General features: G+C 41.1%; 2 protein-coding genes across 2 annotated transcripts in view; one reads left to right on the top strand and one right to left on the bottom strand.

The window, feature by feature from the left end:
* MTMR7 (myotubularin related protein 7) overlaps nt 1-2,420 on the top strand; it is a gene marked incomplete at its 5' end in the record, with an annotated part of 44,766 nt that extends 42,346 nt beyond the window's left edge. The window contains 2 exons of the mRNA XM_084266697.1: nt 1,199-1,325; nt 1,811-2,420. Coding sequence (XP_084122823.1) covers nt 1,199-1,325; nt 1,811-2,170 — 487 coding nt within the window. The 3' untranslated portion in view covers nt 2,171-2,420. The remainder of the gene's footprint in view (nt 1-1,198; nt 1,326-1,810) is intronic.
* A 7,079-nt stretch (nt 2,421-9,499) lies between these two features.
* VPS37A (VPS37A subunit of ESCRT-I) lies at nt 9,500-24,567 on the bottom strand. Its single transcript, XM_084266883.1, has 12 exons — nt 24,389-24,567; nt 20,487-20,561; nt 19,569-19,683; nt 18,651-18,751; nt 17,510-17,726; nt 16,459-16,529; nt 13,678-13,805; nt 13,530-13,588; nt 13,380-13,448; nt 11,324-11,467; nt 10,474-10,554; nt 9,500-10,237 (listed from the first exon to the last, which is right to left on the bottom strand). The coding sequence occupies exons 1-11, from the start codon at nt 24,514-24,516 to the stop codon at nt 10,474-10,476; spliced, it is 1,188 nt and encodes a 395-aa protein (XP_084123009.1). The 5' UTR covers nt 24,517-24,567; the 3' UTR covers nt 9,500-10,237.
* Nucleotides 24,568-24,809: the final 242 nt, after the last annotated feature.

The following is a 24,809-nucleotide window of genomic DNA, read 5'->3' as shown; positions in this document are numbered from 1 at the left end:
CAGTTGCAACTAAAAGCACCCTTTTAAAAGTCAGTAAATACCCTAAATGGCAAAAATTTAACTCTTTCACATCTACTATTCCAGGTCACACCCACTTTAAAACAATTTAAAAATAGCCATTAATCATGTTCTTTAGGGTAGTAGTGGGATTTCTGAAAGAAGTACTGATACTGCAGATCTTCCAGCAGATGAGTAATCCGGGTGATTTTAATGGAGTTAATTGGGTGCGTAAAGATGTCCAAGCATGAGCTATCAGATGATAAACCTAAGAGGGACTGTGACTTGAACAGTATAGTAATAAACTGCCAAGAAGCACACGTGCTCTGAAAATATCTGTCAGCTACTTGGCTGGCCAGCTGCAGCTGAGGGCAGGTCTCTCTGTTACTTAACCTGTCTGGTGAACTACTTAGGTACTCACACTCCGGCTGAGGCCATGCGTTGTGGGAAGACAGAAGTGCTAGTCAGACAAGGACTTTCAGTCTGAGTCCTTTCCTCCTGACAATGAAAAAATCAACTCAGCCATTTAACTAAAGGTTTGTCAAATAATTCTATAGAACAGGAAGAGAACTCATCAACATGAACGCTTCATGCAGTTTCCCTAGGCCTGTCTAAAAGGTCAGATTAAAATTTAAGAGACCAGGATGCCATACTGGTTTTTACTCTTGATTTTTAACTCTTCTTTACAGGGGAAACCCCTCACTGTTAAGTAGCTGCACTTCCCCCTACAGCCCCAGAAAAAAAGCAGCATACAGTATTTCAAAGATAACTTCAGGGGAAGTTACACAAAGGTTGAGAACTGGGATTATGTACAACTGTCTTTAGCTGTGGCTGTTTTATAGGTGGCACTGCTCTAAGGCCTGTAGTGTAGAGCAAGAAAATGATACAGCAAAAATTTGCTTTCACTGACCCACCCTCAGCCACGTGATCAAAGGCAAAGGTGCTTTTGCTTGCCTTTCTATTGTGTACCAGAATAGGCTGAAGCTACATGTGTCCAGAGTTGCATCCTCAGGACAGAGACAATGCTAATGAACCATAAATCTCACTGAGTATTCCAGGAACTTACGTATATGCACTCTAATGATGAATAACCCACGGATGGATCATTTAGGACAATGTCTCTGGAAAAAAAGTCTGTACTTGTGTGTGTGAGTCGTCTGAGGCCACCTCACTGAACTCCTGACCTTCCCACCAATTCCAGGTTCTGGAGTGGTATGTACAACCGCTTTGAGAAGGGGCTGCATCCTCGCCAGTCAGTCACCGATTATCTGATGGCAGTGAAAGAAGAAACTCAGCAGCTGGAAGAAGAGCTGGAGGTCTTAGGAGAGGTAATTAAACACTTGATCTGTATGCCTCAGGCTTACCTGATGGCAAATGAAACCCAACTCCATACAACCATACTCCATACACAATCCCCTACATGCTACATCCTTTTCTGGAATGAGGCTGTTCAGCTGTCATCTTTGTTCTCACATAAATTACCAAGGATGTTTTGCTTTTAAGGGACAACAACGGAGTTGTTGTGGTTCTTTCTTTAGGGATAAAATGTCTCCTGTGTCAGTGCACAAGTACTGCTCCTGAAAGAAATGCTGTACCCTTCTGTAACTTGGAAGATGCTGTCACAGCACTGGTTTGTGATGAATTGTGCACTTACACTTCATAAATGCAAACAGGCAGATGTAAAGGGTGCCGACCTGGTTAGGCTCTGAACTTGGTTTCTTTATTATTTTGTTTTAAAAGACAAAGACACACGTGAGGATTACTGGGCCACAAACCTGTCCATCTAACACATATTGTTTCCTTTTTATTTCAGAGATTGGCAAATCTTCAGAAATCACAATTAACTGACAATAAAGTTGAGAGTAAGCAACAAGACCGAAGCAAACAGTTAGGGCTTTCTACTTCCAACAACAGCTTAGCTAATACCCCCCAGGATTACAGCAATGATCTGAAATCATTCCCCTCCCGGAGCCCTTCACAAGGAGATGAAGAAGATTCAGCCCTAATTTTGACACAGGACAACCTGAAAAGCTCCGATCCCGACCTCTCAGCGAACAGCGATCAGGAGTCTGGTGTGGAGGACTTAAGCTGCAGGTCCCCAAGCGGTGGTGGCTGCTTGCCTAGTGAAGACAGTGGTAAGGATTCAGATGAGGCTGTATTTCTGGCAGTCTGAAATGCTGTCCCAACAGCGAGGATCCAGATGAAGCAGATGCTTTCACAGCCCGGAATGACATATTTTCATCAGATGAAGAATGGGAGTGGTCTGTGGCCTAGAGAAATAATCCAAAGAAAGGGAACTGTGCAATTGTGTAAGTAAAGATCTAAGCAGGACAAGCCATTATTAAAGACAATGCTAAAGAAAGGTAGTATCTGCCGTTATATTTAGTTAAGCAACGTGGTATTTGTTTTAGCAATGCTGTACATAATTATTCCTTACTTTGTACATACATTTCCATAATTATTTACTGTAAAAAATAATAATTCTTCTCCAAAGATGTGAAATTCCAAAGTACTCTCTTATAGCTAGGGACGAGGTTGAAGATCCATTAGTGTTAGCTTACTGGTGAATCACTCGAGGCTCACTGCTGTACAGCTCTTTGGCCTGCAGACGTATCGTGCAGATTCTTCCCTTTTTTTTTCTCATGGGAAGTGTTAAATTTTGAATTCTGACACTTATTTTGTGTACTCTCCTACTAGAGTCCTTTATGGCAAAGTAAAACTAGGAAATGGATGTGTTTTGTAGGGGACAAATGGAGCTTTTAACCTGCAAAACTATCCTTTAGTAAGCAGCTGCTGCTTGCGTTGCATCCCACTTGTACTCAACTCTCAAACAGCACTGGAAGTCCAATAGCTTCTGTGAACAAAACTTCAAGGAATACAATACTCACTCAGCCTTGACAGTAAAGCATTCCTTTGTAATGAAAGGTACAGTAGGCAGTATACTCTAGCCTCTTCGTGTTTTGTTCTCAAGTTTATTGTTGGCATCCTACTCTCGTTCCAAACTGCCTACATAAGATATAAAGGTAAAGTTTTAAAGGTGAGAAACCCCCGAGTTCTCCAACCTATTTTGACTTGTACTTGAAAATGTTTCGAGTGGGAGTGACATACGTACACAGCAGAAAGAATAGGGAACCCAAAATCACTTATGAAAGCATCACTCCAAATTGAGAATTAAAGGAAGGCTATGCCCAGAAAGGAACTGTTATGAAGAGTATTTCTTCCAAATTTTAATGTTCAAAATCAACTAACCACAACCAAGGGGTTGTTTTTATCCTCATGCAAAATTTCCTCTGTAGTATTTGCTACACAGCATGGCAATGCTAATGTAACAAAAAGACTGATTTGCAGAAATAGAAGGTTTAATCTCATTTGGTTTAAGGAATTTCATAGGTTTCAAGAGTCAGGGCAATAGCGTTCATAATTCATTTGTGGAAGTAAACCACTGAAAAATGTTTAAAATTTGGGATGTTTTGAAGCTCACTAAAAAGGCTTCCATATCAGGATGTACTTCTTCCAAGTTGTGGGGTTTGTTCGGTTTCTTTCTTAATTAAAACAAACAGTTAAAAGCATAATTCACGTGGCTGCTCTTATCTGCTTGGAGGCAATGTGGTATTGAACTCTAGTAAAGCAAAGCGGTAGTAACCTAAGTTTACTTTGAGTGTATTTCATACTACTCCTTCAAATAGAAAGAGTGTTATATTATATAAATATACCTCAGATAAGAAGCTTTAGATTTAATTATTCAGTCTGCTTTTATGGAATGGCTTTTCAGTCTGCTCTATGAATTTATGGTATTAAAAATGAGTATATAAATTTCAGTATTATTAACACCCTTGTAAGGGAGCTGCTGCCTTTGAACAAAGAATCCATTTCCTAACAGCAAGATTTATCTTATGTTATACTGGAAAGGCAAGATCCTCAATTTGATAAATTGCTGTAGCTCAATTAAAATAAATACAACTATAATTTATACTCTGTTGAGAATCTAGCCTTACATTTTTTAATCTTGATGAATTTTTAATAAATGAAAGCCCTGATTTTAATTGCACTTTTAAAAATGCTTCATATTTTGAACACAGCCTGTAAAATTCATGGAATTAAAGGAGATTTTGAACGGGGTTTTTTTTCAAACTAAAGAAACATGCTGTAAAGTCAGCAATGAAAACATAGAAATAATCTGCCTAAAATTGAGTTTAAAAACGGGCAATATTTTTGCAAATCTTTCAAATGTAAAGTTGTGTGTGGTAGTATCTTGTCCTCCTAGACATGTTTAGAAGTAAATGCAGAACAGCAATATATGCAAACTCAAAGCACTGTCTTCATGTCGCTTATGCAACTCCTTGCAACTAGCTATACAATGAAAAAATTAACATATTAATATTTTATATTAAGCTCTGTGACGTGTCTTTCAGGCCTTGGAATTCTGCATTAGCTACCAGTGTTTTGACTGTAATGTACCTGTGGCATTATTAGCCACCTGAGAAACACTTTCAAATAAACACTTAGGTCATTTAGTGTTATGTTCTTTCATGCCAGCTGATGAAACAGAGGTTTGCTTTCCAAATCTGGGGAATCTAGTTCTCCATTTACTCACGGGTCACTTCGGAGAGCAGAGGAATTTTGTACCTTCCCTACTTTGATACCTGAACCCACAGCTGAAAGCTAAGAAAACTGAGGCTCCCATCAAGTGAGTTTAAATAGAGACACGTTACACCCCTGTACTATTTGTTATTTTCTTAGGGAATGCAAAACAAAAAGCATGAGAAAAATCATACCACAAACAGTGATTTCTTGTAGCCTTGTGGGGATCTCCCCTCTGCCACAAATCCTCACAGATTTGGCACCAGCTGACTGCGATTTCAGACAGGACACTCATGAACATAACATCAGGAAAGAAAGGACTAGAAGAGCATTACAGACAGAATTCTGAGGGATAATTTTAGCCTTACTAGGTCCAAGCTGTTCTTTAATATGAAAATGTGCAGCAGACAGCTAAGTTTTTGCTATAAAACATCGCCATCTAAAGAACAGGAAGAAAACATGTTCACTAGCTGCTTTTATTAGTAGCTCTGTACAAGGTATAGACAATGGTGGTAAATTGGCAATGGATCCCAAAAAGCTGAGAAATAAAAGGTTGGAGGGTACAACTCAGACCAAGGGATATCATTAAAATGAGGGAAAAAGAAAAAATAAGTAAAAGGAGGGAGGCAGGGAAGGACAGCTCTTTGTAAAATTAGCAGTAAGGCAGGGAACCACGTTCTTTGAAGACAGGAGTGAGCCAGAGCACCAGTTTACACAGCATGAAAGATGTCTGATGACACAAACTACTAACAATTAAACCCCAGCAACAAGGAGGTAGCCTTTGCAATGAAGATAAGCATTTCATCAGTCGACCAGCTAACTCCATTTTATATTTGAGTGCTGCCCTGTTCCTCAGGATCCTCAAGTTTCTCACAAACATCACAGTGGAGGCAATGGGCTGCTTCTGCACGTAGGCTGAAGGTTGAGTGTAGCTTTTAGGATGGCTGGTCACCCTTATGCAGACAGAGGCAAATACCACAGTGACTGAGACATCCTCCAAGGACAGGTAAGTCACCGACAAGACATTTGGAAAAGGAGGAACACATGATGTGTTAAGTTAAAAGTAGGTCAACTTGTCACACTACTAAGACTAGTGGCAAACCTGCCAAAGATCTAGGGCCAAGCATACAGCAAGCCCTGAAACATTGCCAGGAACATTGCCAGAGAGTGGGGTGATGAGAAGGAAAGGTAAAATAAGCATTCAACTTCACTCAGGTTAAATTGACAGTAAAGCACCTGGAGCCAGCAAATCAAATTATGTTAAATCTTAAAATAAAATTTAATAGTCTTTTAATAAAAAATCATTCTGGAAAGAAGCTAATGAAACCTTACAGATCCACCAGCATCCTTATGAGTGAATTCAGGCAAGGACTCATTTTTAAGTCTGCTGGTTGCCAAGGTTAATTGGCAGCTTAATTTATTCTATTTCCAAAGACTACAGAACACAATACTTTAAGTTATTCCCTTATTACCCATATACAAGCTTTCTTTGTGGCTTATTACTACATATAAATGTGACCTCTACAGGTATCTGACCAAACCATGGCACTTAAAAAAGCAGCTGTCAGCAACGTGATACGGGTTTTTAAAGCCCATTTTAGTGAAGGTGGTTCCAAGAATTGCTGCTGCTGAAAGGGTTAAACAGGAAAACCTCAAATCACTACACACAAAGATTAAAGGTTTGTCCTGACAACACTGTATGTTTCCAGCACAATTCTGTATCCACCCAGAAAGTCCTGCAATGCCCAGTTACATTAGACAATTAAAAGATATATTAAAAACCCCAAAGTCTTTATGTGTGGTTCAACACCTTAATTACTGTTCAGCACAGTGTACACAGTAAGGCTGTGATAAGTCACTTAATTAAAACTCTGCCAACAAAGTTCAGTTTTACCTGAATTTCTACCTTTTCTTTTAGAAAGATTGTCTTTGAAGGGAGCAATAAGAACTTGGACAGAAACAAGACTAAAAGATTTCTAACTTCCACATCTGGTCAAAGTGCAAAGTGGCAGAGTTCAGGAGTAAGTACAGAACAAACAACAGGACTGTAGCAGATAATTAGACACTGCTTAGAACTAACTGTATTGTAGTCTCTTGCTTGTAGTGGCAGCTGGCATAGCTGTATGTACCTGAGAATCCCTGTCTTTGAGAAAGGCCAGCATGTCAAATACGCTGTGAGACCTCAGAAAACTTTCTTCTATAGTAGAACGTACCATTAACACCAGTTGTGTACAGGATCACCCTAAAGTGAAACCTATTGGATTTCAGACTTCCACTTTAAAATTTCTCTTGGTCTTGGATAACATCAGTTACAATTGCTATACAGAGAACTCAGTTCTGGATGTCAGTAGTCTCTTGACTTGGGGAATAACAGGAGGCCTAAACTCAGCTACAGAAAAAAATTAGCTGTAGGATCAGATATTACAATTAGACAAACCCCAGTCAATTAGCAGTTACACCACTGAATTCAACCTCAACCCCCACCCCAAATCACTGCAACACCCGAGACAAGCCACTTACTTCCTTAGTCTTGTATTTCTTGCTCATTTATTGCATTTTTCCACTTGGAGGAAACCTCAGCACGAGCATGATGTTGTGCAAGGCTTTCCAGAAACAAGTCACTGTCCATAGCCTGTGATTCCAGATTGCCTAAGAGTTCACTTGACACATTTCACAATATTTCAGCCTATGTGTCTAACAGCAGCTGCTGTTCTCAAACTTCACAGGGAATTGTTTAAAGCTGGCATCACACCTACGTGCCACTGCGGCAAAATAAGGTAAGGAATGCATTTAATGGTGAACTACTGGCATGTCAGAAGCCAAAAACCCCAACTCTGACAGAGTGTTATCAGTGTTCTATGAAGTCTTTTGGTAGAAGTATGAAGATTACCTATATGGAAAAACATTGCCATTGGCACAACCAGTGTAGGACTAAAAGAAACAAAACAGCAAACCAGCAGCAGGTTGTCTTGTCCTTCAAAGGCCAGAAACAGGCTGACCATTCCCATCTGTGACAGCATACCGGTAGCTAACCCAGTACACCATTACTGAGCACAGACTTCTGTGCTTCTCTGCTAGAGGATGGGTTTGTTACTGCAAAAGGGGCTAATAAAACCCAAGAAAAATCCTAAGAATAGGAACAATATGAGAGAATAGAAAGGGAGGAAAGAGAACTTTCATACCCCTGAACAAGAAACACAGTACTAAGAACTTGCATCAAGCAGTGACAGTAAACTTCACAGCTTTCCTCCACTTCCATCTGGATTCCATGGAGAAGTCCTCAATTAGTAAGTCTGCTCACAAAAAGAATGTCAAGAGGAAAGGCTGAACTGTTGAGAACTTGTACTAGTCTGGGAAGCAAATCCCCTGAAGGTGACCTGGCTGGAGCTCAGTCACAGTAAAGCACCATAATACACCACGTAATGCTCAACATGAAGAGGCAGATGAGGACAGAAGTCTGTTGTTCTATCCCATTATAAAATGTATAAAGAAGATACTAACCCACCGCAGGAAGAGAACCACATGCTTGGTCAACTGTTCCTTTCTCTGCTTACAAGGAAGAAAGACCAAAAATCCATCCCTGTACAGCACTGTGAGTCTGGTCTTTACGATTGCTAGCTAGATACTCAGAGAAAGATCCCAAACTTGTACACTCAGCACAAAAAACATTGGAGTTTGTCAAGAAGGTAAAGTTGATGACATAGATCTAACAACTCCAGAGCAGCAGCAATCACACTACTTGAAGGCCCAAGTCCAGAACCACTTGGAAACCTAGAGGATCTCATTTTTCATTAGGGCTTTACTTAGCACACTAGCAGAATTGCTGCATCAATGTATACGTAGCATTATGCACAGGTAGGAAGAAATATTTTTTGGAAGAAAATGCTCTATAATTATTGCTTAACCATGGCACTTACAAACTGTATTTTTTCAGGCACCTAAGTAGCTTCTTTGATTTGGACCACAGTTCTATTTCCTTGGGACATCTAATCTTAGAATTTGAACCAGCTTTACAAGGAAAAATCCCATCAAACAGCAGTGAATTGTTTACTCACCCTAAAAGTGATTAGCTTAAGACTGACAACCAGGGAACTACAAAGCTGACTAAAGCCCTGATTGGAGAATCACTAGCTTGTGGAACAGACTCCCTGCACTTAGGTGGTATGTGTAACTCCAAAGTTGCCCAATTTTATCCAGTTCAGAAGAAACACCTTAATGTGTAGGATTGGCTGAAGATTAGTGACAGAAAAAAGTCCTTGCTTGGACTGGCGTGCTTCACGTCAAGGCTTGAATCTGTGATGTTCTGTGACCCTCTCTAGGTAACACAGAGGCAGAGGCTTGGCTAAGAGGTTTATCTCCAGACTGCTTCCCGACATGAAAGAAGCACGATTCCTAACACATTACTTAATCAGTGCTTTATCTTATTTATCTCTTTGAACTGTAAAATTCCTTATGTTCCCCTGGTACTTAACTCTCTCCACGAAATCCTAATGCACTGGTAAGGTTTGGAAAAAGAATGTATCTTTCTCCTAAAGCAAGATAGAACATACATGCATGTATTTAGGGGCTGCATTATTCTCCTGTAGAACACTGCACTTGGTCCTATCCATCCTCACCAGATATATCCCCATCGTGAAAAAAGCCAGATCACCAGAGGCAAGATTCAGTGATTAAAGAGCATAAATAAGTCTCACTTCCAAATTCAACCATTGGCCTTAATATGCAACTCCTGCCAAATTAGGTTTTTTGTTCCTTAAACAAAATTAGCAAAAAATTAACTGCTACCTCACAAAGAGCTTCAGAATTAGTTTTTGTAAAGTGCTTCTGAGGTCCTCAGATAACAAACATACCCATATTGCAGAAAACAGAAACTGAGAGGTGATCTGATTATTTTTCCTTTAAGTAAAAACAAATAAGAAAATTCTTATAGGAAAATTGTGTTTAATTACAGTGGTTGATACCAAGTCACTCCTAAAATCAAGTGCATCAGTGCTACTTAGCAATATACCAAATCTATGCAGAGATAATGCATTCTATTTTGATTCCAGTATGAAGTGTTCCAAAACATCCTTTGCTTAACCAAAGCCTACTTACCCAAACCACAATACAGGCTATACTTAGTTTTGCATTATAACTTAAAAGTGGAAAAAAAAAAAAAGTTCTTAATCATTTTGGCTTCAAGAAAAGACAGCTTGTGAATCCACCACCAATCTCCAACCGTGAACTTCTTCCGTAGCCAAAGTCCTATCACCGCTCATCTCAAACTCTTCCACAAATCAAGCCAAATTTATGTTTAAAGTTCAAAATACAAAAGATACGAATTATGTTTTTATAAAAATGTAAAAAGCTAGTCAAAATTACATGTTTAGATATTTAATCTCTGAAGAATGGAGTATAGCAGCAGGAACTTAAATATAAGAACTATCAACAATAAATACAAGAAATTAGTGCAAAGATTGCAATAGAAGGATTCTTGAGTACAATGAGAATATAAAGAGACATTCTAATTTGTACAAAAACCATCCCATCTCTGTATACAATCTCTTCTATAAATACAACCATATAAGATGAAATGCTTATTTGCAAATAATAGTTATTAAAAAGTGTGCTTTATTGGGTTTTTCACTCATTCTCTTGGCAGGCGTGGTTTGCAGGAAGTCTGTAAAGACAAATTTCCATAATTAGATATTTTAACTCCCCCAGAAGTGATGTTTTAAATACAACTAACAACAGGTTTAGTACACATTGAATTTCATAGAAAGCATTATTAGAATACTAAGCATTGTAAGAAATCTATATGCAGTTAGCAATTTGTGTGTGGCAATGAAGAAAATTGAAAAGAAAAAAATAAATAGAAGTTACAATTTCACCACAAATACCAAGGCAGCAGCTCACCTATAGCGGAGCATGAAATTGGCTGTGCATTGTTATTGCCTGTTGGAGTTTCTCCTCTTTGGCTCGTCTACAGTGGCAGAGCTACAGGACAAGACACAGGAAATTGAATTCTGAAAGGCAATTTTTATCACACATGCTACTTTACAGGCTCTTTCTAAAAAAGGAGAGCCCTGTGAACCACATCCCTTCCAAGCTTCAGGCTGAATGTACTGGTAACAGCTGCAGAAGAGAATCGTTTCTCCTGTGTTATGAAGTGCATTTCTTGGGCATCTTTAGAGAAAGGTACACTACATGGTAAGTTGCTCTGGTCACAACATGAGCAAAACAGTGGTTACTGCACCTCAGTTACTCAGCGGTGGCAGCCACCACCAGAATAATTAGCTTAAGAAGTTATTTAATAAATACTAAGTTCACTTCATATAATATGTCATTCAATGCCAATTTACCAAACTTATAAACTGGCCATGTGGGTAACTTCCCTGCACCTATATAGGATAAAGCACCACAGAACTATGGAATCACAGAATATCCCATAAGGATCATCCAGTCCAACCCCTGGCTCCACACAGGACCAGTCAAGCTTGATGCTGTGACCCCTGGGGAGCCTGTTAATATCTGCAGTAACCCATGACTAGGGTCTAATGCCAGGATACCTTTGTACTCCCACCTTAAAAATACATGCCATCAGAATGCAGATTATATTCTAGACAGACTGAAGCACTTAAAGATAGTTTTTTTCTGTGGCAGGTTACTAAAGCACTCTTCTGTATCACAGGACTGCTCAAACTTTAAAATTTACTCACTATGTGTTCTGTATCTCTCAGATTAGAATGATCTGTACATTACATACCGTTCTTTTTTCCATGAAACTACTAAGAAAGTCATCTATTTCTGTTTTGCCTTCCAAGAAGTCTTCTGCAATAGTGTCAGATTCCTCTTCAGCTTCATGAGCAGCTACTTTAAGTCTGGCTTGCAGAGTACTTGGACTGCAACTCTAAGAAAATAAGAACTCCTATGTAAGATCAAGCTGTCCATCAAAACTACATTTCCCAGAAGAAAGATAAATGACTATATAAATAAGGAATATGTGAATAGAGCATTGTTATTACATAAAATCTCAAGTGACCAGATGAAGCTTCACCTTTAAGAAACAGAATAGCTTCATAAACTAGAAAATATTCTCTTTGAGAAAAGCATTGCTAGTTTAGGTCTTGATGCACAATCACTCTCACAAATGCATAAAACTTTTCAACTTTTATCCTACACTGTAGAAAGCATCCAGCTTGGAAATCTGACAGGCTCTCAAGTCCATGATTTCTGAGTAGTATTAGCATTTCAAGTGTCTTCAATAAAAAGGTTTACTTTTGAAACTCAGTAGTGGACCTGGGGGGGTATAAGAAGGTAAAAAAAAGCTTACTGTTCAGCTTGTAAATAGCCCTGTGGAGAGGAAGACAGGAAAGGAAAAAGCATCTATTCAAGAAGTAGAAGAGCTGCTAAACTAAACCAGTATAGTTCTTCTGTTATAAACCCAAACCTTATTTCTCTTTATTGCATATAAATTCATTATTTTTCTGCTCATATGTTTGAGCAGTTAATCAGAATGTGATTTGCATCTTCAGCAGGAGTCTGTACAGAGCCAGAATTGTAAAACTAAGTTACTTATAGATTTTAGATGCTTGGACTATGCTTCATCTATCCCATGAAAAATATTTTACTTACATATGGTAAAACTGCAATGTAATCAGAAATTTCCCATTAAATTAATCTTGTGCAAAATAAGAAGAGTTTGCTCTAATAAAAGATGACTAAAATTCACCCAGAGTACAAGTAAAAAGACTTGTCTGGAACTCTGAAAGATAACATGAGATACCAACCAGGTAGTGCACTGTGAACATCAGTACATGCATACATAATATAGGTGAAAAAATATTACAAAAATCCAGCTGCAGTGCCCCAAATCTCAGCCTCCTAAACCATTACTAAATTAAATTGGTAAATATAACAAAGAAAAGTTAATGTTGTGGTCCTGTTTTTAAGTGGTTTCTTACAGAAATAGAAAGTTTCTCAATGCAAACTACCTCCCTCCATCCACTCTAAAGCCAACTCGCATCACTCAGAAAGGAGGCATCAGGAGTCAGCCTACTCTGAGTTTCAAGTAAGGAAATATTTAATTAATTTAGATCACCTATGAAATCATTCTGTTTGCTGTCTTTTTGTTATTTTGTTACTTTTTGGGCATTTTGAAATTCAGGTGTTACGCATGCTATTTTGATGGACCATTGTACTCTCAGGTGATGTGCCTTGCCAATAAGGAAGACCTGAGTGCATAACCCAGTAAACACACTAAGAAATCCTCCTCCTCCAAACTGCTTTCTGAAGTAATGACTTCACCCTGTTTGCACTTTGGAATGTGCAAAGTTTGACAGCAGATAACACGTCCAAAGTAAGCAGACCCAGTGAATCACAAAATTTAAGTTTCTAAAGCAATGGTTTAATCATTTTCATCCAGCACTTTTTTGTTTTTAAATAAGATTATGTTAAAAGGGTAACACTAATTAAACAAGCCTTCTTTAAAAATCACTCCTCTTAACATTGGTTTGAGCCAGGATTGTATGTGAGAGCCTATCTAAATACTCATCATTCTCACTTCTTCCAACCCTGCTTCTACTATGGCATTAAAATAGCAACACCCAACCAACCAAAAAAAAACACCTAGTGCAATCATAACAGTGTTTTGCTTTCAAACTCTTTGTTACTTCATCCCATCTAAATATTTCATATTTGATGTGGATTTTTTCCCATCAAATTAGAGTTTAATCAGAATATCCTTTACAAATGAAGATACAAATAAAATCTTCAGTTTTATCAAAGTGTTCTTAAAGGATAATATGATATAGAGATTATACCTCACTAAGTTCATGCTGTCTTTGCATCTTTTTTTCAAAGGCTGCTCTCATCTGTGTCAGTTGCTCATACTAGAAGGAAGAAGAAAAAGAATGTTTTCCTCCTGAAAAAAGGGAGTTTTACAACTCATATTTCTGAAAGATTTCACTTACTTTATCCAACACAGTCTGTCTTTTTGCCTCTAGACTAGGCTCCAGCAACAAGTTTTTTTCTGTAAAATAAAGTCACTATTAATACTATTTTTTAAAAGGATTCAGTTTGCAGAACACAGACACAGCTGATAATGTTTTGACATCTTACTTGCCAGCTCTTCAATGCTTTTCACTAACTCATTTCTATCACTAATGACTTGCTTCAGTTGTGGTAGAGTCACAAACTGTTCCAGCAACACTTCCTCTTGCTCGTTCATAGTGGTCAGCTGTGATATACTACAAACAGAAAGAAAGGAGGTTTAAAGCTCACAGTATTACATGGAGAGTTACACAATTCTGCCAAAACTCAAAAGTTAGAGGCCTTTACTGGGACTTGGTAACTTATTTTTCCCCTTTCTCCTGCACTGTGGGCTCCAGCAGTGATCTCAAGAGAGCAGTGTGTTAAAAAGTATCTCTCATTTCAAGCCTTCCTTCCTACAAAGTGTTTTTAATGCTACTATAGTGGGTTGATCTTGGCCAGCTACCCGACACGAACCCAGCAGCTCTTTCAGTCCCCCTCCTCAATAGGATACAGGGCAAAAGCTTGTGGGTTGAGATAAAGGCAGGGAGATCACTTAACAATTATGATCACAAGCAAAACACACCCAAGTTGGGAAATGTAATTTGATTTATTGCCAATTATAGTAAGAGTTAGATGGTGAGACAGACAGACAAGAACTAGAACACCTCACCCCTTCTTTCCCCCTCAGGCTCAACTTCACTCCTTCATTCCCAACTCTTTTACCTCCCCCTACTCCAAGCATTGTGGGAGGGGTGGGAATTGTAGGTGTTGCAGTCAATGCCTAACAGTTTTGTCTGCTGCTCCTTCCTCCTCACACTTCTCCCCTGCTCCAACATGGGTCTTGCTCCACGAGCTGCAGTTCCTGGCATCAGAGCCTGCTGCAGTGCAGGGTCCCCCATGGAGCACAGTGTGGATAGCTGCTCCAATACAGTCCTCTCCATGGGCTACAGGGAAACACCTGTTCTACTCCTGGTCTTTTCCACGGGCAGCAGATGAGTATCTGCTCTGGCACTTGGAGCACCTCCTCCCTCTTCTTGTCCGACCTTGGTGTTCACAGGATTCTGTCACTTTCCCACCCCTCCCCTCAGTCCCCACTGCCTCTGCAGTATTTGCTGCAGAGGGGAGGGGTGGAGAAGAGCATGTACATGAAAACATGTTTTCATAGAGGCACCACCTGCATCACTGATCGACTTAGCTGTCCTCCAGTGGTTCTGCTGCCAAGCCAGCTGTGCCTGCCACAGGGCAGCCCCTGGCCCCTTCTCAAAAACGCCACCTGTGCAGCCCCCCAGCTACCAAACCTTGTCACCTACACAGAGCTATTCAGAACAGTTGCAATGCTATTTGTGATTTAACTCAACTAGCATCAGAAGAACCATGGAAATTTTATCCATCTTCTTGGAAGGACCAAATGAGTAGAATGCTTTGTTTAAACAAACAAATTACTCTGCTCCCCAAACCCCCTCACCTTCTGCTACATATTAAGGATGCTACTACAACTTGGACCTGATTTAGCTAAACAGGCTCTTAGGAAGGTGTCAAGGGAAACAAAAAAAAAACCCTCCACCAAAAGTCCTTCTTGTTAGAGGCCTTTTCCTTTTTTGAAAGGGCAGTTTTCAATCACTAAACTATGACACCACCAGAAAGAAGGCAATCTCCTAAAGCCCTTTCAGAATCAATAGCTAATTTGAAATCTGTTCAATCCCAGATAACTGATCAGCAGTTTCCCTGAGCGTAAAATGCAAATGAAAAATGTTAAGGCATTTTTAGAAGGCTGTGCTTACTGCAGCTTCCCCATGACAACTTCATAGAACCATACAATGGTTTGGGTTGGAAGGGACCTCAAAGATCATCTAGTTCCAACCCCCGGCCATGGGCAGGGACACCCTCCACTAGCCCAAAGCCCCATCCAACCTGGCCTTGAGCCCTGCCAGGGAGGGGACAGCCACAGCTCCTCTGGGCACCCTGTTTTCAATACCTCACCGTCCCCGCAGTAAACAATTTCTCCCTAATATCTAATCTGAATCAACCCTCACTGAAGCCTAAAACCATTATCCCTTGTCCTATCACTCCATGCCCTTGTAAACAGGCCCTCTCCATCTTTCCTGGAGGCCCTATCAGGTAGTGAAAGGTCACTATAAGGTCTCCCCTGAGTCATCTCTTCTCCAGGCTGAACAAGCCCAACTCTCTCAGCCTGTTTTCATAGGAGAGGTGCTCCAGCCCTCATATCATCTTTGTGGCCTCCTCTGATTTATGGGGCTGTCTCACTAGACCTGAGCAAGTTGCTGTGAACAATAACTAATACCTTGTTTTTTTTCAATTGTGACAACATGCCTTTGATGAAAATATCTGTGTACTATGAAGTGTTATGATGTGCAAGTGATTTGCACTGAGATAGCTGGCACATTTACCACCTGGACTTAGGTAATCCAACCCTCCTGCACGTGTTGAGTAGCTCACAAAGTAGTCCACTGTTTACCCTGCATTACAGTCCTTTCCATCTTAAAATCATGTAATTTGTAAACCAGTCTCAAGTCCATTTCCTCTCCTTTTTCCCCCTTCAAAGATTATACTTACTAGTAGAGATTAAGAAGCCCCTGGCAAGGCCTCAGAAGACAGCACAACATTGATAGTTGGAAACCTAAAAATAAATGTGTTTTTTTTTCCTGGCATTGAATTCTGAAGTATTTTTCCTGCTGAGAAACCTCTAAAAAAGCAACATATTTGAATAAAAGGCTGACTTACAGTTTTGCTAAGTGGCAGTTCTAGCTATAATTTCTACAAAAACTATCAGTGATATATACACACTTCTGACAAAAGTCAGATACAGACCAGCAATAATTGCCTTTTAATGACCATGGAAAAATTTACCTCAGTTCTGCGAGTTCTGGAAATGTCTCAGGAACATCAGGCATCTTGTAAGTAAATCCATTCTGGCCAACCTAAACAGAGGTTTAGAAATGCTTAGATTTTTGAAGAGCAATTTCTTACTATTTAAACTGATTAATCCAAAACTGGAGATAAATATTTGCCAGGAATAAGAAAAGTAGGAAAAGCAGTAAGAAACAGTAGCACTAGTCTCTGAACAGAGACCATCTCAACTCAGCCATGGCAACAAAATACTTGGGGATGTTTGATCTGTTGTCGTAACAGATGAGTCAATTTTGGAGGAAGGTAATTCTGTCTAGCTGTGTCCATCATTTGACAGCAGTTGGATGACCCTGGAAACACACAGGAGGTATATAACTCAGGGAAGTGAGAGCAGGGAGAGACTGACATTTTTATCTATTTAATTTGGTTTTTAAAGCTTTAAAGTTTTTAAACAAGGGGGAAAAAAAAGTCTATCTTCATAGAATACAGCAAATTGAAAATTCTAGAAAGCCAGGAAGGTATCTTCCAAGATTAAGAAAACTTTTATTTCTAATGACAAGACTTGATAAAGACTACACATTTAGACACAAAGTTTTTGGAAGGATTTTTTGGAATACCCTCCAGAGTGCATTAGTGAGACAGACTTTTTGAGTACACACATAAAAGATCCATGTCAAGAATCAATTTTAACCATAAAAACAAGAAACAGGAACTCTACACAAAGAGACTGCTCCTCATTCCCACCTGATAGATTGTGGGCAGGAAACCCCACACAGAGTAAAGGATCTAATTTTCTATGGCTGGAGAAACAATCCCAGCTGCACTATGGGTGAGTGCAGCTCCAAAAAGAGCATATTCAATGATGTTTAACGTAATACTGGTTTTACTGAAACTCAGACAAACTCATTGCTCTGCCTTCACGTTCTGAAGCCAGAATGAGAGTTTCATTTTCAGAGCACCAGCAAAAGAGTGAAGGTTTGCATCAGTGCCCTCTCTGTGCAACTTGTACCCACTGTCTGACAGCTGAAGCAGCAAAACTCCGCGCACAGACCTGGAGCACAGCTTCTGCTGTTGGCACAGGCAGCGGCAGGTCAGGAATCAAGCCGTAAGAGGGAGCAGCAGGCTTGTCTGTGGTATAGCTTGGGGGAACTGCTTCAGCAACAGGCATGGCTGCCATTGTTCTGTTTGCTTCTTGAGGTGGGTATGGAGGAAGGAATGGAAACCCCTGAGGAGCATAAGGAGGCATTCCAGCTGGCTTGCTGAAAAGGCTAAAAACAAACACATGCACCCATCAGCAATCATCAGCTTACAGCACTTTTCTTATCATTTGAATTATAATTTACTAGACCACACACAAGCCCAGAGATTGGATTTTTAATCAACCATAAACTTTGCATTTTCTGTTCTAAGTTACTTCCAAGGTAGTAAGTCTACTTTATATCTTACACTGCAACATACTATAAAATTTCATGAACTATATTCTCATGGAGCAGCCAAATATACACTTACACTCTAATTATAAGGAAATCACTTCTCAAAAATTTATGAGAGTATAAATTTTAATTGTTTCCACCTAAAAGTCCTGAAAAATGCATCTGTGTCATATATGAGTCCTTATTTACAGTACAGCATTTAACAGCTTGGGCAGCACACACAGTTACCTGTAAATAACATGAATGACTTTTTAAAATTCACAACTGCAGCTGCATCTAAACCCAGTCACGCTGTCAGCCAGGAGAACCACAGTTCTGATAAAGCTGGAATACCTCAAACCACTTCTGCAGATTTAACACAATTATTTAAAATGGAGGATTTTTTTTGCACAGCTGTGCAACAGAAGCTGCCTCTAGGCCTGGGAGATTATGAACAGAATATGAAGAAACACAACTGCTCAGACGATGATCCACAGCAAATTCAAGATTTCATCTAATAATGTAAGCATTTATTATTTTCCAAGGAAACAGAAGCATATAAACTTATATCAGCATGGTGATAGGGTAACTCCAACGAAATCTAGTGTTTCTTCTCAATTGTGCCATCAAGCACGCACATGAAGTTGTACAGGGGTAGGGAATCTATGTCTCCCGATATATCCACTATACTGTCCCTGTTTCTGCCCTCCTAATACTTGATTTTTTACTATTTTTTTACTAATACACACAGTTCCATTCAGCATGTTCATAGCTACTTACTATGGAAATGATGTTGAGCTAGGAGCCAGAACTGGAGGGTTCTTCCAAAACTCATCCAGTAAACTCTGAACAATTTTTCCAAGATCCGAGTGCATTGTGAACTGGCAAAGGCAAAAACCACAGAAGACAAATTATGCCTGGAATCCAACCGTTCCAAAATGTGCACTGTACCCACACAGCAGCACTGGAAACTATTTCAGAGACATATCAACTAACATAAACTGGGCACATAAAACCCAAATAAAGTGATAAAGGCACAGAGAACTGCACAGAAACTAGAGGTCTTTCTCATATTCCATTAACGATGGAGAATCAATCAAGTAAAACATTTCCGATTAACAAACAAAACCCCCCACCTTAGTTACCAACTTAGATTTGGGAAAACAAAGAAGGGCAGGGGGAAATTAAGATTTGTGACAAAAAGCATTAATTATATTCCAAATACATCTAACACACTCAAAAAAAAAAATCTACCAGATCCTTGCTGGCAGAGAAAAAAACGGGCAGGGGGGACGACAGAGCTTGACACAGCATATTAAAATCTGTATATTACAGTTAAAACCTTGACATCTTTCTAATAGAATTAAAGTAGAAAGAACTACATTACAAAATAGACTTAAAGCTGTCTTCTCCCTTATTTGGAATACACTGTAGAGAAACAAGAACTTTGCTATTGATACTAACAAGAAAAGCAATAGGAACTTTCTAAGTCAATATAACTTCAAATAGTTTTAGGCATATGGAATATTCAACTCAGTAATGATAGCAGTAACACAATAAACAGTAATATACAGAAGACTACTGAATTTTTGTTTTCAGACCCCTCTTTTTTTGACACAAGTATTAGCAATAATCTGGTGTGACATGTATCAAAACTGCTATTAACCAGACATATGTGAAGCTACAAATGGTACATACATTACTTATTAACGGACTGGTCACATATACTCCCTGCTTGTCCACTAAATGATGTCTCACAGGTGGGAAAACACTGATGATTGGTTTTTCCTGAGGAAATTGAGGTGGAAGCAAGCTGCAAATACAAGAATAATCATTACTACAGCTACACCCCATGATAAAGTTTGCATAAGGCTTCTTAATTATTATATAAATTTGCTTTTCTGCGAGAAGCGTTATGGAGAAATCCGGAGTGAAGGAAGTAAACAAAAGGATTACTCAGTTACAAAATCAGACAGATTAGAATACCAGACTGCCACAGAACTGAACTGGGCAAAACTGTTGTGTAACAATAAAGCAATTATGTCTACAGACAAAGAAAAATCTGCAGACTAAGAATATATCAAGAATATTACTCCAAAGACAATGCAGCATAACCAGCAAGAATATCAGGCAAATGATCAGGTTAAAGTAATAAAAATCTTATCAACAGAACACCATCAGTATTTGTCAGAGCAAAGGCACCCCTCAAACTAAGTTCATAGGAAATGCTATAATAAACCGCTTCAGTTATGATCCAGAAGCTTCATTTGGGTAATAAGAGTTAGAAGCTACAGCAGGTTAGTAAATTACTAATTAAGTTTATTTTCACTTGTAGGGGATTCAAAGCCATCAGAAACCCTCAAATGCTTCCTCACCTTCAACTAGAACCATGTGGGTATCTTAGGAGCTAAGCACAGCAAAACAGTATTGTTTTCAGCTGGGCATCTGCATCTTGTGCAGAACTAGATTCACTCACATTACCACAACTACTAATGCAAATCCAAGTTACAGCTCTCAAAATTAATTATGAATTGGGAGCCCTTTATAATCTATTACCACTTTTTTTGAGAACAATCTCAGTTTTCAAGATATGCAGAGATACCTCACTCTACTTACATGTTAATATTAATTGTCAAGTTGTTTACAGTGAATGGCAGCCGATATTCCACATCTTTCTGAATTTCTGCAATGCTGTGTGAAGAAGAAACTGTTAGCATCCAGTTCACGGTCAATATAACAACCTGAAGTCTAAAATAAGTCACGACCTAAGACTTTTGTATTTAGTTTTGTTTTGAAAAGCTTTGTAAGAATAACATTTAAAATGCTGGGCTAAGACAATATGCTTCAGAATGCTATATGGAACATCAAGACTAAAGCAAAAACCAGCAGATTAATCTGTTATCATGTATGAGATTTGACAAGCAATGGATTATTTTTTTTTTTTACTTTGCCAAGGCATTACACTTGGTTCACAACTAAATATTGCTCTGCAACACTACCTACAGATGAATATTTAGAACACGGGTTATACTAGGTCTTCTTCCTTCATAGATTAGCTTACTATTTAGTAGTAGCTTTTTCTACACGCACCAATTTCTATGTACTTGCACAGGTATTTTTCCAAGAATTATCTTGAGAAGTGTTACTTGCAAGAATATAAAGCTCTGTAACACAGTGATACTCAAGACAGGCTTCCCCTGAAACCACTGAGTGAAGAATATGTCTCTTAAGAAATCTGGTGAGACTGAGTCCAAATTTGCTTCTCCTGTAACAGGTCAGCAACTGAGAAAAAAATTTCTTTAAATCAGTTGAATTAATAGGAACATGATTTCAATACTCAAAGTACTCTACAATTTGTATCCACAGCAAGGTTGTTTTGAAAGATGGCATCCCAGAGGATGAAAAGGAGCAGAAGGAGAATTTCTGGACTATATGAACATAACTAAGTTGGGACTGGGAAAGAAAGCAGGGCAGAAATTAGCTTCATCTCATAATGCCTCAATCAAAAAACCTTAAAAAGCACACTGATTCCTCTTCCATGTATTCTTCCTTCCTCCACCTGGTTAACAATATTCTCCTCCCTTATAAAGGGAGGGCACACAGCTCCAATTTGGAATAATGGCAGCTGTGTGTTCCTAGAAAGGCTCTTTGCACCCACGGTCAGAAACACTGCTCCATCCGTCCCCACTAGGAGTGCTTTTTATCCCCCCAAAGCAGTATTTGCAGGTGGAATTTAAAACTCATTTTCAGAGCTTGGGGAACAAATGGAGTAAGACATAAACAGAGTGATCTGCCTTGCCTTCTGCAGCCCGACCTTATTCCTCTCGCAGACAACCCAGCACCTGCTGCTTCCCTGTGAAATCGCGTGCTGTCTGAGGAAACAGTCACTATCTTCAGCACAGAAGAATTCAAATCAAGAGCTAAGGGCTGTCTGAGGAAACAGTCACTATCTTCAGCACAGAAGAATTCAAATCAAGAGCTAAGGGCTCTGCTGTGATACACCACACACCGAAATCACCACCTCCTCATTCTTAACTGAAGGATTCTCCCTGGAATCTCTCAAGCGCATTCCTGCCCCGTAATCATCTGTCAGGCATTTTAATAGCCTGCTACAAATTCCTTTTGAGGAGAGTATATAATTATGTTTTGCTCACGTGCCCAACCTATAGGAACTAGAGAGGAAGAGGAGAACAGGGGGAGAGAATCTTGTTTTGCTGTTCAAACTGTTACAACCTCCTTTAAGCAAAACCTTGAAACAATAAACTCACTTGTCCTGTCCCCAAGTGGGAAGGGTACACTGGATAAATGACACATTCTTGACCTTGTCTAGAACAACAGCAAATATAACATCACTGTTTTTTAAACACAAAACCTTGATTTCAAGCTCCTACCTTGTGAGAGATCCTAAAAAGTAAGACTAGCTACTTTAATGAAATTAACATCACATATACCTGGCTTTTTATGACCTAACACAGCCAAAAACTTACCTAACTCAGGCCAAGAATTTTGGGGATACACATAAATGAGTGACAAAATACATTTATCAGACAAAATAAAAACTAGAGACATTTCTTTAATCACTGCTTATGAAACAATGCTGTCGCAATGCTTAACACACATTCCTGTCCCACAGATCTGCGCTGCTATGGGCTCCATAAGTAAGCACATCAGCCTCACCCAAAAAGCCACCAACCTTTCCACTTCTGAAACTTTAAAAGCACCGAATTTGAGGCCCTGTTGCTCAGATTTCTTCAGTACTGAGTATCTCTTATGCAAACTGTACACTCTGCCAAAATTCACTTGCTCACCTGCCTAGTTTTCGGTTTCTTTACACTTCTTGTTAAAAGAGGTCAGGTTGGCCAGTCTGCACGGCTGTACAGTTACATTTGAGCAGCTACCATCTGCCTCCCTACCCCTCATCTTCACTCCTGGCTGGAGGCTCCACTCCCTCCCTGCCTATGCTTGAACTGGTGCCTGCACAAACAGGTAGTAAACCAGTTCAGCAAGCTGACTTTGATAAAAACTGATCATCTTTATTGATGACCTGGGCTAAGATCATCTCCCTGGCAGAGAAAAAAGGGCGGGGGGGGGGGGGGCAGAAATGTAAGCCAGTCCAACAAAACCTTCTAGTTAGATAAGATGCTACGAACCCACAGACACAGCTCCTCAGCAAAGGGACCTGCCTTTCAAAAACATTTGCAAAATTGGCTCTGAACACATTTAAACTTAGGAATACTGTCATACTTATGTTTCCTGTGCGATAATTCAAAATATTAGGATAGCAAGCTATCTGCAATTATTATTAATCTTGGAAATACAATCAGTGTCTCTTCCACTCCTAGTCTCAGTCTGACGTAACAGAAAACATTCTCCTTCCTCCTTCTGTATTGCTTTGGAGACATCTATCACTCCTCTTCAACAGGCTTATATGTTCCCAAAAATTCAACTTGAAATATAAGGAGTGTGGATCTCCTTTTAGAAGATGAACACTTTTGAAAGACTAAAATTTAGGCAAAACTGATCGGCATACTGAGAAGCTGGAGTATCTCATGGTAAAGGAAGGTGTTTTGCTGTAGAAGTGTGGCTGTGTAACAGCAAAACACACCTGCCTCTGGCGAGGATCTAAATAAAGCAAGTTACCAAGGAACAATCAGTTGTTAGAGCTCCACATCCCAAACACAGTTTGTAGAGCCTGCGGGGCTGCCGAGAGATCGCTGTGCTCCTCTGTGCTGTTTCACCTGTGCGATCTGTCCTAAGGACCCTGCTTTGGCAGGTTGGACTCGATGATCTCTGGAGGTCCCTCCCAACCCCTACGATCCTGTGATTCCTGACTTTTAGAGAGCCGCGCCCCCTCAACCAGCTTCCAGCAGCAGAGTTCCATTCAGCACACGCCACCAGCCCCTCTCCGCAGGCTTTAAAACCCACTAAACCCTTCCGGTGGCTTTCCGGCCAGGCGGCAGCTCTAACCGGGCACGACGACCTGCGCCCGACCGCCCAGCCCCCGCCAGCGGGGACGGCTCCCCCCGCCGCCCGGTAGCAAAGCTCGCTTTCGGTTTCCAAACACAACCTCCCACCCCGCGCCTCTCCCCGCCGCGGGGCCGCTTCCCGCTGCGCTCCAGCCACGCACCCGCGCCGGGACCCCGCGGCACGCCACGCCGCGCCCCGGCCGCCCCCGCGCAGCACCCCGCTCCCGCCCGGAGGCGCCCTTCGGCCCCGGGGCACCGCGGGCTTTGGCCGGCCCGGGCTACAGCGCCGGCAGCTCGGCTTCCTGCCCACCCGCCCCGCCGGCGTCCGGCCGAGGGCTGCAGGGGCCCATCCGGGCCTCACCGAACGGGGGGACGGGGCGAAATCACGCCCCGGGGGCTGTGTATGAGGACGCACACCTGCCCCCCGACACGCCGCGGCGCGGAGCCACAGCGGTCCCAAGAGGTGCCGAGCCCGGGCGGGTGACACAGGCGGGCGCCGCCTTCCCCTCGCCGCGCCCCGCGATAGCCCCCAGCCCGGCCGCGGCCACTCACGAGGCGTGGGCGCCGCGCAGGGACTCGATCTGCCGCTGCTTCTGCTGCTGGAGGCTGGTGAGGGCGGGCAGCGGCGCGGCGGCCGAGGAGGAGCCGCCACCCTTGGTGAGGGGGAACAGCCAGTTCATCCTCCCCGCGGCAGCCCCCGGCGGGCGCGGGGGCACCGGTGGCACCGCAGCCCGGCCTCGCACCTTCGCGCATGCGCGCGGCAGCGCCGCCGCCCCAGCCCCCTCCGATCCCCGCCCCGGATCCGAACGGCGGCGCTCCGCCCCCCCCGGCGGCGCGTAAATTGCGTCACCGCCGCGCGCCCATGACCCGCGCAGCGACCGGGTGGGCGGGAGGAAGGAAGGAGCGGCAGCGCGCGCGCCCCCGGGCTGGAGAAGCGAGGGGCGGGGCGGGAGCGTCGCAGTGCGGCTGGTGA

The sequence above is a fragment of the Gallinula chloropus genome (assembly GCF_964237585.1).
Source record: "Gallinula chloropus genome assembly, chromosome: 7".
NCBI lineage: Eukaryota > Metazoa > Chordata > Aves > Gruiformes > Rallidae > Gallinula > Gallinula chloropus.
The sequence above is the reverse complement of the archived record's forward strand: the minus strand, read 5'-3'. Positions and strand labels throughout refer to the sequence as shown.